Raw genomic sequence first — 14,212 nt, 5'->3', positions numbered from 1 at the left:
GGCGCAGAATCCAAGTCGGGGACGCACCCTACCGACCCCGACTCAGTCCCGCACGGTCGCGTTAGCGAAGGGTCAGGCGCTCTTGCGTTTGTTTTTCTTTATTTCTTTATTTCACATACACATTAGCCATTCAATGGAGAAGCCGGAGAGAGTCAGGCAAAGATGGTATAACAGAAGCGCAGTGACGGGGGCGGGGCGGGGCGGGGCGGAGAGGGAACAGACGGGCTGGCTGCCTACTTGCATTCCGCTAGGACACTGAAAACCCAGAAAACAAAACAGACAGTAAACTACCCTTGTTTCTTATGTATCTCAGTGCAGAGACGGGGGTGGAGGGCAGAGAAGAGGGGGAGACCAGGCTGAAGGAGGAGGAGCAGAGGGAGGGGGACGCTAAGGGGGAAGCACACCAAATCCATTAGTACTATATATAGAGATACTCGTATATACTGCGTTTCTTAGCCTAAGAAGAAACTTGTTTGACGGGACGGGCGGCCTTTGCGGTCCGCGATGCTGGTGCTGGTCGGGCGCACGGATCTCCCGGGAGGGGCCGAAGCGGGGCTGGCCCAGGCTGGCTTGCGGGGGGAGGGGGGCGCCCCGAGGGTGGATGGGGTTGGGGGGAGCAGAGGCGGGGCTGGGGTGCCCCTCGGGCTCTCGATTGGGGGACGAAAGTTCTCGTGACTTTATTGCTCCTTTATTTTCTCTCGTGTGGGGGGTCTGTTCAGCACGGTCGGGGTGGGGGAGTGGTGGGTCGTCTGAGCCACCCGGCCCCTCTGGGACCCAGAGCGCGGCGTCCGCTCCGCCAGCACGGGGGTGAGAACAAGGCACTAGGTCGGCCGGCCAGCGCGGGGGCGGGTGTGTAAGGCAGTCGACAGGGCTGGTTGCGGGGTGGGGCGGGGCTGTGTGCGGGGCCGTGTGCGTGCGTGCGTGCGGGCGCGGGCCTGGGCAAATCGACCTGTCAGCGTGGCTGGTCCTGTCCTGGAGCGTCGAGCCTTCCCGGTGTTCCCCGGAGGGGTTCGGGGATACGATAAGAGATGTTGAATGGGGGCGGGAGGGGCGCCGGGAAAGGGGGGAGGAAACTACCAACTTGCTGAGCGCGCTCCTGATAATGCTGGTGAGGGTCAAGTTGGCGTCTGGCTCAAAGAAGGGCGCTCGGGGCGGAGAGGGAGGGAGGGAGGGGACGTTTGTTCGTTGGCATTGACCTCTGCGGGGGAGGGGCCGGGGACCCCTGCCGCGCCCCCGTACCCGGACGGGGATGGGGCGAGGAGGGGGTGCTGGGCCCCAGGGAGGGGCGCCCGGGGAGACCCGCGGCCGGAGCAGTCCAGCCGCCGGGGGCATGCCGCTGTCCCGTTCCGTTAAACTCAACAAAGAAGGGATATGCGTATTCCTAACAAGTGCAGGATATTTAATTGATTCATAAACTTATGTATAATAGTTTGTGGGTTCTTTAAAACGTACTTTATAATGTAAGAAGCACCAGGGTTTTATGTTTAATTATCTTAAAAATAATTTTTCTCTCGTCCTTTTCCTTTTTGATCTTGTGTTGGTTGATTTTTTAAATGTCGAGGTGTTTTTTTTAAACTCTAAAATGTGAACGTTTCCTTCAGCCCTCCCACCGAAACAGAACGAACGACGAAACAAATAAAAACCCCAGATCATCCTCGTCAACGCAGGAAAACGACTTAAAAAAAAAAAAAAAAAAAAAAAAAAAAAACTAAAAACGAACAAAAAAAAAAAAGGGAAAAACACTCAGCTTTCGTTATCCCCGCGCAGGGCGGGGCAGGCCCGGTTCTTTTAGCGTCCCCAGAGCCGCGAGGACATTACAACAAAAATAGAATTTTTTTTCTTAATCTCTTAACATACAAAGATAGGAAAACTCTCTGATGCATTGCACTTGGTTCAATGAAAAAAAAAAAGTTAATTTCCCCCATATATATTTTTGTTTTTTTTTCTCTCCTAACACGTCCCCACATCTCCTGTTGCCCTCATTGCCCCTCACACCACCACTTGGGAAAGGAGCAGCCCCCACCCCCTGCCCGCCCGGGCAGCCCCGCCGGGCACGCTCCGGCCTGGGCCCAGCTGGCCTGCAGCTTCCGACCTCGCCCGGGCAGGCGCCCCGCAGACCCTAGCTCCCACAGCCCCACAGCGCCCGAGCCCCCGACTGTCGTCGAGGGAAAGGGCACGTGCGGCCGGACAGGGAGCCCCTTCTTCTTCGCTCTCAGCTCTGACCCTGTTTAGCCAACCGAACTGAAAAATCATTGCACTTTGACCGCGCGTCACGCTCGGCCCACCCGGCCCCCCACCCCCCCCCCCCGGGGCCTTACTCCCCACGCCCCGGGAGACTCCCGCAGGATCCACTGCCCCTCAGCCCTGGGGTCCTCTGGGGCTGCACGCTGAGGACAGGGGGAGGGCTTCACTCAACTTCCAACAAAAGCCGCCCCTGGGGCCAGCCACCTTGTGGCTTCCAGCTGGGTAGCAGGCACCGCTTGCCTGCCCCTTCGGCCCCAGGTCGTTGACCTCCTCCCCTCCCCAGTCACTCCCTCCTCTTCCCTCCCTCCGCCTGCTCGGGGCCACAGCCTCACAAACTAGATTCACAATAAATACAGCCCATAGCCCACCCCTACGTGGTGCAATGTTGATTTTCTCTCAGAGGATCCTGACCTGTGCTTTGCGTTTTCATACAATTAAGAAAAAGAGAGAAAGAGAGAGAGGCACAAGGACTCGAGAAGGGGCCAGGGACGGGAGACGCAGGAGGAGGGAGTAAGGCACAGAAAGACAAGCCAGAGGGGCCAAGTCACACCCTGGAGGGGAGCTGGGCATGCTCATCCTCCCCTCCCTCCCAGGGGGGCTTCTGAAGACCCTCTGGACAGGCCCCCCAACCCTCCCTTGAGGGAGGAGGGGGCTGGGGGGGAGAGCTACTTCCTGTGGTGTGTTACCAAATTGTTCCCAAGTTGCTCAAATGGAGGAGGAGTTCCCATTCCAACAGCAAAAGACCCAAACAATGAATGCCCCACCCCTAAATAAAGAGTAAAGACATTACAGCTAAAATCCAGAGAAAAGTGGCCACGGGGGGAGGTGGGGGGGTGGGCAGGGGGAAAGTTGGGGGCACAGAAAGCTCCAAAACACTTTTGAAAAGGACGACACCCAACACCCTCCCAAGGAACTGAAAGTCGGCGAGCAGGACGCCTACCTAAGCGCAGGTGGTGGCTTAGCGCGGCAGCGGCGGCTGCCTGGTCCTCCTCGCTCGGCTCCGGGGTCCCCTTTCTGCTCCACCCTCCGGCCCGGCCCCAGCAGGGCAGTCTGCATGAGGGGCAGGGGCAGGGACTGATGGGGCGGAGCGAGGGCACCTGCATGCAGGGCTGGGGGCGGGGGCGACCTGGGGCCCGACTCCCCTCCCTCGTGGCAGGAAGGAGGCCCTCCTGGCCTGCAGAGAGAGGGGAAAGGGGGCCTGTCCCAGGCTGGGACGAGGCCATCGAGAGCGTTCCCACTTTTTCCTACGGACTGTACAGAGGGGTCCAGGGCCCCAGGAACTGCTCTTGCGGCTGAGGGTGGGGTGACAGAACACCCTCCATTCTGGGACACGCAACTAGCTCCAGGGGTCACCCCCTGCCCGCCTGGGGGCTTTTAGCCCGAGGGTGGGGTGGGGTAAGTGGAGGCCGCTCTCCCCCTCCTGGTCCGGAGCAGCTGGGGGAAGCTGGAGCCTTGGCAGGGAGGGAGGGAGGGAGGGAGGGAAGGGCGGAGTCTGGAGGGGAGAGCCTGAGGGATCTAAACCCCATCATCTTTACGAGCTGGTCCTCCAGGCTCCCTAGGGCAGCTCTGGCTGTGTGGAGGGTGGGGTTCCCCTAGGAAGGGGTGAGGGTGGAGGCCAGGCCCCTTCAGAACTGTGCTGGTTGCTTTGTTTGGGGACTTTGTTCCTTCCCCAGAAGGCCGGGGCGGGGTGGGGGGGAGGAAGGCAGTTCTGCATCCTTTCTTGCTTTCTGTCCTCTACTTGACAGAGTCCATGTCGCGTGTTTCTTTCTGCTTGGCTGCTGGTGCACAGCTCCACCGAGACCCCTTCCAAGGGCTCTCTGAGAACTGGGCTGCTTCTGGGGCCCGCGGGGGTCCCCGGGCTGGAGGAGAGAAGGGCTGAGTGGCTGACGACGTGTAATTTTTGCTTTTCGGTGGGGCTGGGCTGGGGGATTTTTCCATGTCTCAAAATTTCTTCTCCCCCCTTTCGAGGAACCTCTTCTTTTCATTTTGTTGTTTCTTTCGTCGATCTTATCAGAGGAACCAGGACTGAAACAGGATGAAAAAGAGGCGATACTGAGAACAGCTGGGGCAGGTCCCATCTCACTCCGACCTGGCCCCTCAAGGGCCCAGCTCCCAAAGAGCCAGGGTGCCAGGCAGCCACCACCCACCTTGTTCCCATGGAGAAGAAAGGGCATCCCCATTCTCTCCCTCCCTCCTGTGAGAACCCCGCCCCCTCAGAGACTCTGCCCCTAGTGCTAGAGTCCAGCTGGCCTTCCTGTGGGCACTGTGCCCAGCGGGTGGGACCCCCATGGCTGGCGCTGGCACAGCCCTGAGATCTGGCCATGTTTCCAATTGTTTAGGTTTTTGTGTGGGTCCTGGAGGGTGGGGAAGATGCCAGGCTGGGGCTTTTGTACCCAGAGGGGTTTTAGGAATGGGTTGGGGGTGGCCCAGCTTCTTGCTGAGTTTTCTTTCTGTCTCCTTGGATTAAAAGCAGAAATTCCCATCTATACACTCCAGCCAAGGTCCCATAGGCTGAAAGGCTGGGGGCAGGGGAACCACATGGCTTCAGTCCCTAGTAGCGCCAGGCCTGGGGGAGGGGCCACGTAGCCCATGGTGCTGGATCCTCTACCCTCAGGGCACTAGACACTGAGGAAGGACCTGAGGCTCCCTGGGGGGTGAGCGTCACTTCCTTCACGTCGCCAGCAGGGGGCGCTACCTTTCCACAGACAGGGCCTTGTCTGCCTGTGTCTGGTGGCTCAGCTCAGAGCACAACCAGGGCGGACCCCAAGGGTCTGGGCTGCTTGGCTATGCCCTCCATTCAAGGCTCCAGCCCCACCTCCTGGCAAGGTGGTGGGTCAGGGTCTACTGGGCCTGGGTGCACCTGGTGGTACCCTTGGGGCAAAATGAGGGTCCCTGAAAATGCATCTTGGGGCCTCTCCCAGGCTGTCACAGACTCTGGTCTGCAGGGGCCAGGCAGAGCCAACTACAGAGCACATACCAGGTCCTGGTTCACTCCACCCCTGCTCTGACCCCACAGGGAAGCCAGGCACAGAGGGGGTGCGTGACCTGCCGGAGGCCACACAGCCCTCGGGCAAGAGCCAGGGTTCAAATGTAAGGGGCAATGCAGGCTGTGCTCCTAACTGCTGCCTGTGCTGCGAGCACGAGGAAGCAGGGTCTGTGGTGGCCAGAATGCCTGTGCCCTGCTGAGGGTCAGAGTGAGGGCCCAGGGCAGCTCATCTGCTAACTTTTCAAAAGAAGCCAGAAGCCCAAACAGAATTTCGTGTGAAAATTTCCAATATTTAAAACATTGCTTTGGTCAAACATTCTGCCTGCAGGGCCAGACCTGCTCTCAGGCTCTGGTTTGGGACTGAGGATAGGGACACTGAGTTTCAGAAAGGGCCTTGGAGATCATCTAGCACTTTCTGTGACAATGGAAGTGTTCTCATTTCCATTGCAGTAGCCACTAGCCACAAGTGGTTTCTAAGCACTTGAAATGTGGCGACTGTAACTGAGGAACTAAATTTTTCTTTAGTTAATAAGTTAATTTAAATGTAAACAGCCACACATGGCCCGTGGCTACCACAATGGACAGTGCAGATCAAGAGCATCTGGAAATGCGGGGGTTTGGGATTGCCACAACGACCAGGCGCTGCTGGGCAGGCAGAAATGCTAAATTTCCTGTATGTGCTGGACAGTATGCACAAGAGACCTGCCCTCCCTCAGCGGGGCTCCTCCAGCACCTGCCCCAAGTCCAACCGGTCAATTGACTACAGGCCAAACAGAGGCTCATTGGGGCCTGGCGAGGCTAAGGCGGAAACCCAGGCCTGAGGCATCCCCAGAGTGGGTTGAGGAGAACCAGCCCGCAGCCAGCTCCTGGGCTTCTGGCCCAGGCCCGGGGGTGGGAACCGCCTGGGCTGGGTGACCCCCACCTGCCACAGGCTTGGGCCTGTTCCCTGGGACCCCCTTCCCAAGGGAAGACTATACAGGAACCCTGTGCCATTGCCCTGAGGTTGAGGGGGAGGCTGGCTCTGGTGGTGAGCCCACCCCTCTCCTCACCAGGCCAATGAGGCGTGTGGACAATAGGACAGGGAGGGCCCCACCTGCCCTATCTGCTCCTGGCAGATCATGCCAGGGCCTCACACTGGCCCCTTTGGGGTCTCCTGAGCTGTACAGTTGGGGACAACTGCCAATGCTCAGACTGGGGGGTCCTCCTCAGGGAAGGAAGACTCTGGTTCCAGGTCTGGAGTTAGGGACAAAGGCTGCCCCAAGGGGGCTCCCCAGCACCTCCCCACAGGTCCCAGGAATGGGGAATCTGCTGCCAAGCACAGAGTGGCTTTCTCTGCTCACCCCTCCCTACTTCCTGAGCCAGGTCCAAAATTGATTAAAACTAAGTAAAAAGCGCTGCCCAGGGAATGACAAAATTGCTAAAATTCTCTTTTCTTCCCTCATTCTATTGTTCTCTCTCCATCTGGTGCTCCAGAGATCAGCTAAAGTCACTGGTTACTGTGGAAACCACCCCCAGCTGTACCCCCTGCGCCTGCCCGTTGCAGCCGCCTGCCTGCCCCCAGGCCCGAGGGCTCCAGCTCCGCTTGTCCAGCTCCAGCTCCCCCAACCACTCCCAGACACACCTGCCTGCTCAGGGGCCCTGGACCCCCACTGGGACTCCTTCCTCCTACCTCCTGGAGCCTAAGACACAGGGAACATGGGGGGAGACAAACTTTCCCTAAACTCTGACTTGGCCCCCAAACGTCCAAGCAAAGTGAGCAAAGAAAGTAAAGGAGGCAGCGGAAACAGGGTTAGCAGGGAGGGCTCGTGGCAGTGGTCCCCAGAGTGCACGACCGCAGAGCTGTGAGCAGCCCAAGCAGGCGGCAGGAGGGAGGGAGCGATGGAACCCTGCAGCCTGGTGCCAGCCCAGAGCCAGGAGGCGAGGCCCGCCTGCTGTCCCTTCCTCTCGCACCCCCTCCCGCCTCTGCCAGCAGGGCTCTCTCGGCCTCCCTGGCACAGAGCAGAGGGGGCTGGCTCCAGCCCCTGCTCGGAGCCATTGTTTTTCTTCTCAACACCCCCAAGTTCAAGTTCATCTGGGTGTTACATCATGTCTGGTTGCTCCTGGAAACCAGACGGGTCAGACGTGACTCTGGGGAAAGGGGGTGGGAAGCTGGAGGGGGTTGAAGTTCTCTTCCCCTCCCCTCCTTGCCACTAGGGAGCTCTGAAGTTTGAAGTTTGACAAAGTTTTTTGGCTTTTTTTTTTTTTTTTTTTTGAGGGAAGGAAAGGAAAAGAAAAAAAAAAATCTCAAACCACACACAAAACTTCCATCCACCAACTTTCTCTGGACTCAGGCCCCAGAGCAGAGGCAGAGCAGGAGATGAGAGGTGGCCCCAGGGGCTCTTGAGAGAGGTGGATTTCCCAGGGCTGAGGACACCTCCAAGGAGGTGTTTTTGTAAAATGTGCAAAAGATCTTTGCATGTTCTTTTTCAAAACCCTGGGCTGTAAAAGCCTCAGGCCCCCTAAAGCTGCCTCTGTCCTCCTGAGATGAGTCTTCCCTGTGCCCCCAAGGGCACTGGGCTCTGTGGGCACTGGCCTCTGGGGTCTCCACCTGGAGGGCTAAGAGTAGTCTTATCTCCTGCTTGTGACAGGGACCTGTCTCCTTGTGAGAACTAACGATGGTGTCAGCAGGGGATAGGAGCAAGGATGAGGTCTCCAGCATGCTGGCCTTCTCCCTAACAGGACTCCTGGAGACTTGGGTGAGGGGCCTCTAGGGTGGCGGTCTGCCCTGCCCTGCCCTCAGCGCCAGTCTCTGGGCACGCAGCCCACCAGGCCCTCTGTCCCTCCTCCACCCATCACCCAGCCCACCCAAAGCCAGGGGAAAGGGGAGGGCTAGGGGCCAGGGCTTCCAGCCGGGGCAGGTGAAAGCAGTGAGGCAGACTCTATTCTCCTCCCAGTGGGCCTCAGGCTTCCATCTTTGCTTCTACCAGGCCTGGCCCAGAGGGCCTCTAGACTTGGGTCCTTGGCCGCCTTCCCCAGGGCCAGGGCTGTCAGAGCTAATTATCCAATTAGCTGATTAGCCAGGGAGCCTGGGGGCTGCCTGGGGAGACAGGCTCAGCTGGGCGTGCAAAAGCCTGGGCCCTCCAGCCCCACCTCAGACCTCTCTCTCCCTGTTAGCCCCAAGGACTCCAGGCTCTTCCCTAACACCAAGATGCCCCCCAGCCCTGCCTGCTCCCCTGGTCCCTGCATCCAGGTGGTGGGCAGGTTCTCCTACCTGAGACTGCTGTGGGATGTTCAGAAAGTTGCCGTCCCGGGGTCCGATGCTGACAAACCGGTTGGCAGAGGAGGCGCCTGTCGTTGCGAATGCTGTGGGGAGCAGGGGAGAGAGGGAGAGACCCTGTCAGGCCTTGGGGCCCACCTGGACACTGCCCCTCGGGGCTGCTGAGAGAGGAAGAGACTGAGTTAGACCATGCTGCCCGAGTTTAGGCTAGCAGTGGGAAGGACGGGCCAGAGGGGCATCCGAGCTGAAGGCCAGGCTCCGAGCCTGCCCCCCACTACAGAGGGACACCCTCATCCTCTCACTGACCAGGAACACACACTACACCCCTGACACACCCCCACTCAGAAGCCACAGTCTCAGCCAGGCATTCTTTTTCACGGCTGGGATGAGGGAGAGGCCCTGGAGGCTGAGATAAAAGTCTCTTGGACCCAGTTCCACCCGCTAGTGAGGCACTGGGCAGGGCTGGGGATAGCCCTGGTCCCCAAGTACCCTCAGTGGATACCCCTGCTTTCCCACTGGCCCCTCTCAGGTACTGAAGAGAGGGGGCCAGGGGAGGGTGGAGGCTTTGGCAGTCCGGCCCCACCCTGCTTCGGGAAGGCTTTCCCAGCCAGGCTACCTCTCCAACCTGGGTGGCCTAGCCTGGGCTTACCACCCTGGGCAGGCCCAAGGACCAGGCAGGCAGGCTTGGGGAACCCAAAGGGTGCCCAATGGAGGGCTGAGCCAGGTAGGGCAGGGTCAGAGAAGGGTCTAGGAGCTGGCTGCCTGGCTTGGGCCCAGGGGTGGCAAGGCTCAGGCCTATGGCATTCTCCTCCTCTGACTGATGCACCAGGTCCAACAGGCCTGTGGTTCCAGGACCAAGGCAATAGGGGAGGACCCGGCAGAGCCCTAGGGCTCAGACGCCTGGGAGCAGCCATCCTGGGGCCCAAGGACAAAATGATCTCAACAGCCCTGAGTTCCTCTCAGGTTGTCCAGATGGAGCCCTGCTGGAGGGAACAGGCCCTGCACCCCCGGAAGGGAAGATGCCCCCAGAGGAGGCAAGGAGTGTCACAGGTTACCTGGAAGGCCCGCCGCTGCCCTGCACCAGACACACCCAGGGACTCCATGCTCACCAGATTCTGCCCACCTCTCTCCAGAAGTGGCCCCCAAACCCTGTAGCCCAGCTCCCATCTCCCACCCTGCCCACCTCCAATGACTGTGACTTCATGTCTTATGGCGGATGCAGATGGGAAGATGGCATGAAGAGGATGGAGAGGTGAAAAGAACTCAAACCACGAGAAAGGAGGAGAGACAGAGCGAGCGGAGAGCAGTGTGAGATGGGCCACCCCTCCCACCGCCACCGAACTGCCCTGGCCTGTGGCCTGCCCACCCCCAGAGCTGCCCACCCTGGCCCACAGACAGCACCCGCCCCATCCTCCTGTCCTTCACGCCGGGTCTACCTGGGACCTCTCGACTGATTTTTCTTCTTTTCCCTTTGACAAAATTTGTCATTGGTTTAAGAGGAAAAAAAAAGAAAAGAAAAGAAAGAGAGACAGAGAGAGAGATGAAGTAAGCCAAAGCCCGCAGCCCTCCCTCGTCCTTGGAACATCTAACCTGGGAAAGGAATTGCGGAGAAGGGAGAGGAGAGGGATGGGAGGGGGAAAAAAAAAGAGGAACAACGAGAAACCAAATGTGAGACTGAGGGGGAAGGGGTCAGGGGCTGGCCTGCTGCGTCTTTGAGGCCCGAGGGCCCAGGGATGGAGGTGAGGGGCAAGGCAAAAAGGGGATGGTGGTGGCGTCGCCTTGTGGTTACATTTGATTTTCTTGGTGTGGGGGGAACAACGAAACAACAAAAAAATTAAAAAACAAAAACAAAAAAACAAAAAAAAAAACAGCAATCAGGCATGAAGATGGCATGGCTGTGCCTCCCCGCCCCCTCCCACCCCCGCCAGCACCCCTGGCCTGCGCGCCCCAGCTGTGCTCTCCCTCCCGCCCCCCAGAGGGGCCTGGGCCACGGGCCCAGGCTGGGAGCAGCGGGCAGGGGGCTCATGGGGTGCTGGCTGGTGTGACTGAGGCCCGGGAGGGAGGCTGTGGTTGGGGGGCTCGGCTCTGCTCTTGTCCATGGTGCTCTGGGTTGGGGGGCTTTCGTGGTGGGAGGGGGAGGCTTTTCTTTTTGCAGTGGAGACTGTTTGGACGGGCCGGGGACGCTGGGCGTTGTGGTTTCGGTTTCATCGTCCACTTACAAGGTGATGGAGGAGTCAAGGCGGCGCCGTCTGGGGCAGTGCTGGTGGATTTGGAATCAGGCATAGGAAGGGGCACAGGTCTGGCCACTGGAGGCGGCGGCGGTAGCAAAAATGACCCCGGGACTTTGCCCTGGCCGCTACCGTTGGGCTGCGAACAACATAAATAGAGTGACGCATGAAGGCACATCACACACAGACACACGCTCCCCTGCGCGGCCGCGCCAGCTCGCTCCTGAGAGCGGGCGCTCCCGGTGGAAGATCCAGGATTCGGTCCTCTCCTCCAGGGCACGGGATGGGTGAGGGTGTAAGGCCTCTATTTGGTCTCTCAGGTGTTTCTCTTTTTTTTTTTTTTTTCTTTTTTTGGTCCTCTTTTGAAGTTGTGGGAGGGAGGGAGGGGGTGTTCGACGGGTGGTTTGTTACTTCTGAGGGAAAATGTTTTAGGTACCAAAATGTGCCACCTAGCAAATACGTGCAGCTGCACCTAGAACTCTCACACTCCTGAAGACCATCTCCTACAGCAGGAAAGATGAGCGCACTCACCCTCCTCCCCTGGCTCCCCAAAGCACATGCCTGCCTCCCTCTGAGGGCTGTCGGGCTGAGCTGGTTCACCTAACCAAGGACGGCAGGCCTGCCAGCACCCACCCCACAACATGTCCTCAGGAGGCCACCAGAAGTTGGGGAGCTCGTCCTCGGCTCCAGCAGCCTGAGTTCTCACTGCCTGTGGGTGGTAGGGTGCTGCTGACCTGTTCTCTCAAGAATGGCCAGGGAAGAAAATCCGTCGCTGCCAGCTCTAGTGCCCGTGAGGTTCTTCAGGAGGACTTCCTTGTACGACGCCCTCAGACGCCATGGATGCTCGGCCGCCAGGATGCATTCCTTGTCCTTTATGCCCTCATTTGCTTCTAACTGGATTTTCTCCTCCAGGCCCTGTGCATGGCCTTGCATGGGTTGGCCTTCTGGCTTCAGGACACATAGGTGTCAAAGGACAGACAGAGGCGCCCCTGCCTCTCCCAGGCAGGTTCCTTGGAGAGACCTCCCTGGAGGTTTGGGCACACACCTCCTGCTGCTCTGAACAGGACCCTGATGACCACTGCGGCGTGGGCTCAGGAAGGCCTGGCCTGCACTCTTCATCCTAAACTGGCAACTCTCCTATGGGACAGAGTTCCACCCTTCCAGGCACCGATAGAGTTCCGCCCTTCCGGGCACCCAGATGCGAGACCCAGAGAGGATCCTGTGTGCTCCTCCTATCGGTGAGCAAGCCCTGAGGAGCCCATCCCCTTGATGTCTCCAGCCAGTGCCTCGTTCTGTCCTCACTGATTTCAGCTGGACGATGACAATGAGCTGGTGTGTGGGGCTCCCCTGTGCTAAGACTGTGCTTATCAGCTCAGGACCCTCAGTGTCCAGCCCTGGACTAGGTGCTTTAGTTCTGTTGTGTAACCCCCGACCCACCCCAGAAAGCATCAGTTCTCACCCAGGGGTAATTCTGTCCCCCTCAAGGAGACACTGGCAATGTCTGGAGACACTTTCAGTTGTCACAACAAAGGGGCTGGAGGGGCTGGGTGGAGGCCAGGATGCTGCTCGACATCCTGCGGTGCACAGGACAGCCCCAACAACAAAGGATCATCAGTCCAAGCATTAACAGGCCTGCCCTGGGAAGCCTTGCCACAAAGGAAGCTCTATTCTCCTTATTTCACAACTGAGGAAACTGAGGCTCTGGGCCATTAAATGGTTTATCCTAAGTCACCCAGCTGCAACTGGCTAGACCTGGAATTCACAGCCATGCCTGCCTGACTCCAGGGATGCTAGGATTCTTTCCAGCAAGCTCTTCAATCCTCTCCCCCAAATCCACATCAGCTCAGGTTTCTCCAGTCCTCTGAAACCTTCCATGGCCCCAGCTACACCCAACATGAAGTCCAATCTCCTCAGTTGAGCATTCAAGGCCCCCATGGATGCCTCTACTGGTCCAGCCCCTACCGCCCCTCTGCACTTCCCATTCCAAACTGACTGGGGTTTCCAGAACACAGGCTGAGCAGGCAGGACTGCAGGCTGGCTTGCTGTGGAGCTCTCTGTATGAAAGACTATTTCCCACACCCTTCAAGGCCTGCTCAAAAAACACTGTCCTCTCTGTGGGGACCAGCCAGATCCCCTGAATCACAACCTATCTTTCTCTGCCCTGTTCCTCTAGGACATTCTTGATCTCACTGGAACCTTCAAAACAGGCCACTCCCCCATCCCTGCCAGCTCCCCAGTGAGTCGGCAGAAGCATGCAGCACTCAAGTACCACTAAGCACGTGGGATCAACTTGTCCTTCCTGCTGCACTTTAAAGTCACGGAAGCCCAGGCTGGCCTGTGCACCCACGCCCTTCTGAACTCTGGCTTCTCTGCCCACTGTTTTTTTACCACGATGACCAGCATCTAGGTCTGACACACTGTCCCTCTAAATGGTTCCTTTGACCCATTCCTGCCCACTCCAAGGGTGACAACTCTCAGTGGCCCCTGACAAAAGCAAACAGTGGCTGCTGGTCCCCATGTGTGTGTGGGCTGGAGAACTTTTGTGCAGGTGTTTGGGAAAGGGACCCTCAGTTCCAGGTAACAGTGCAGGTCAGAGCGTGGGGGTTTGCAGCTCTGCAGAGAAAGGTGATGCGACGCCTCCCCTCATCTCCATGCCTGCCTAGCAGGAGGGAATGGGATGGTCTTATCACAGCCTCACTCCTCCTCTCCAGGTGTCCCAAGCTCAGGCTCCCAGGGAACTGGGACACAGAGGCCTTCCAAGCAACCACAGGACGGCCTCTGCCTTCCTCCAGCTTCAGAGCCTGTCTCCCCCAGGAGTATCTAAATCATTAATCCCACCCGATAATGCTAATATCCACCTGATATGACCAGACATTGAAACCTGCTGATTTACAACATTCAGTTTCTAGATGTAACTTCCAACCAGGCTGGCATGTCTCAGCTCTGATTGGGGTACAGTTGAGGTTTTAAAAACCTCAAGGTCTTGTGACTGTGCAGTGCCTTAAAACCTCATGAGTTAGGAGCTAGAAGGAGCCTGGAAGCTGGTATAGCTCCTCAATTTCTCTCTTTTTTTTTTTTGAGATGGAGTCTCACTCTGTCGCCCAGGCTGGAGTGCAGTGGCGCAATCTTGGCTCACTGCAACCTCCGCCTCCCGGGTTCAAGCAATTCTGCTGCCTCAGCCTCCCAAGTAGCTGAGATTACAGGCACCCACCATCATGCCCAGCTAATTTTTGTATTTTTAGTAGAGACGGGGTTTCTCCATGTTGGTCAGGCTGGTCTCGAACTCCCGACCTCAGATGATCCGCCCACCTCGGCCTCCCAAAGTGCTGGGATTACAGGTATGAGCCACCGCGCCCGGCCAGCTCCTCACTTTCACCTTACAGATGAACACATGGGCCTGGCTGTTCTGACATTGGTGGTCAAGGTTGAGCCAGGACCAGGCATCCTGCCTCCCAGAGTCATGCTCTCCCATTGGGCCCTGTGATTTCTCCATCATGT

General features: G+C 58.2%; 1 protein-coding gene across 12 annotated transcripts in view; it reads right to left on the bottom strand.

Moving 5' to 3' along the window:
• Positions 1-82: 82 nt before the first annotated feature.
• NFIX (nuclear factor I X) overlaps positions 83-14,212 on the bottom strand; it is a 103,670-nt gene continuing 89,540 nt past the window's right edge. For 4 of the 12 annotated variants that reach the window (XM_055235712.2, XM_055235714.2, XM_055235709.2 and 1 more), the window contains exons 9-11: positions 10,706-10,853; positions 8,481-8,572; positions 83-4,269 (exon numbers count right to left, since the gene is read on the bottom strand). In XM_055235712.2, the coding sequence (XP_055091687.1) occupies positions 4,255-4,269; positions 8,481-8,572; positions 10,706-10,853 (255 nt within the window). In that variant the 3' untranslated portion in view covers positions 83-4,254. The remainder of the gene's footprint in view (positions 4,270-8,480; positions 8,573-10,705; positions 10,854-14,212) is intronic. The other 8 variants (XM_055235718.2, XM_055235708.2, XM_055235710.2 and 5 more) reach the window with 2 other exon arrangements.

Source organism: Symphalangus syndactylus, chromosome 13, assembly GCF_028878055.3.
Source record: "Symphalangus syndactylus isolate Jambi chromosome 13, NHGRI_mSymSyn1-v2.1_pri, whole genome shotgun sequence".
Taxonomy (NCBI): domain Eukaryota; kingdom Metazoa; phylum Chordata; class Mammalia; order Primates; family Hylobatidae; genus Symphalangus; species Symphalangus syndactylus.
This window is presented reverse-complemented; position numbering and strand designations above follow the sequence as displayed.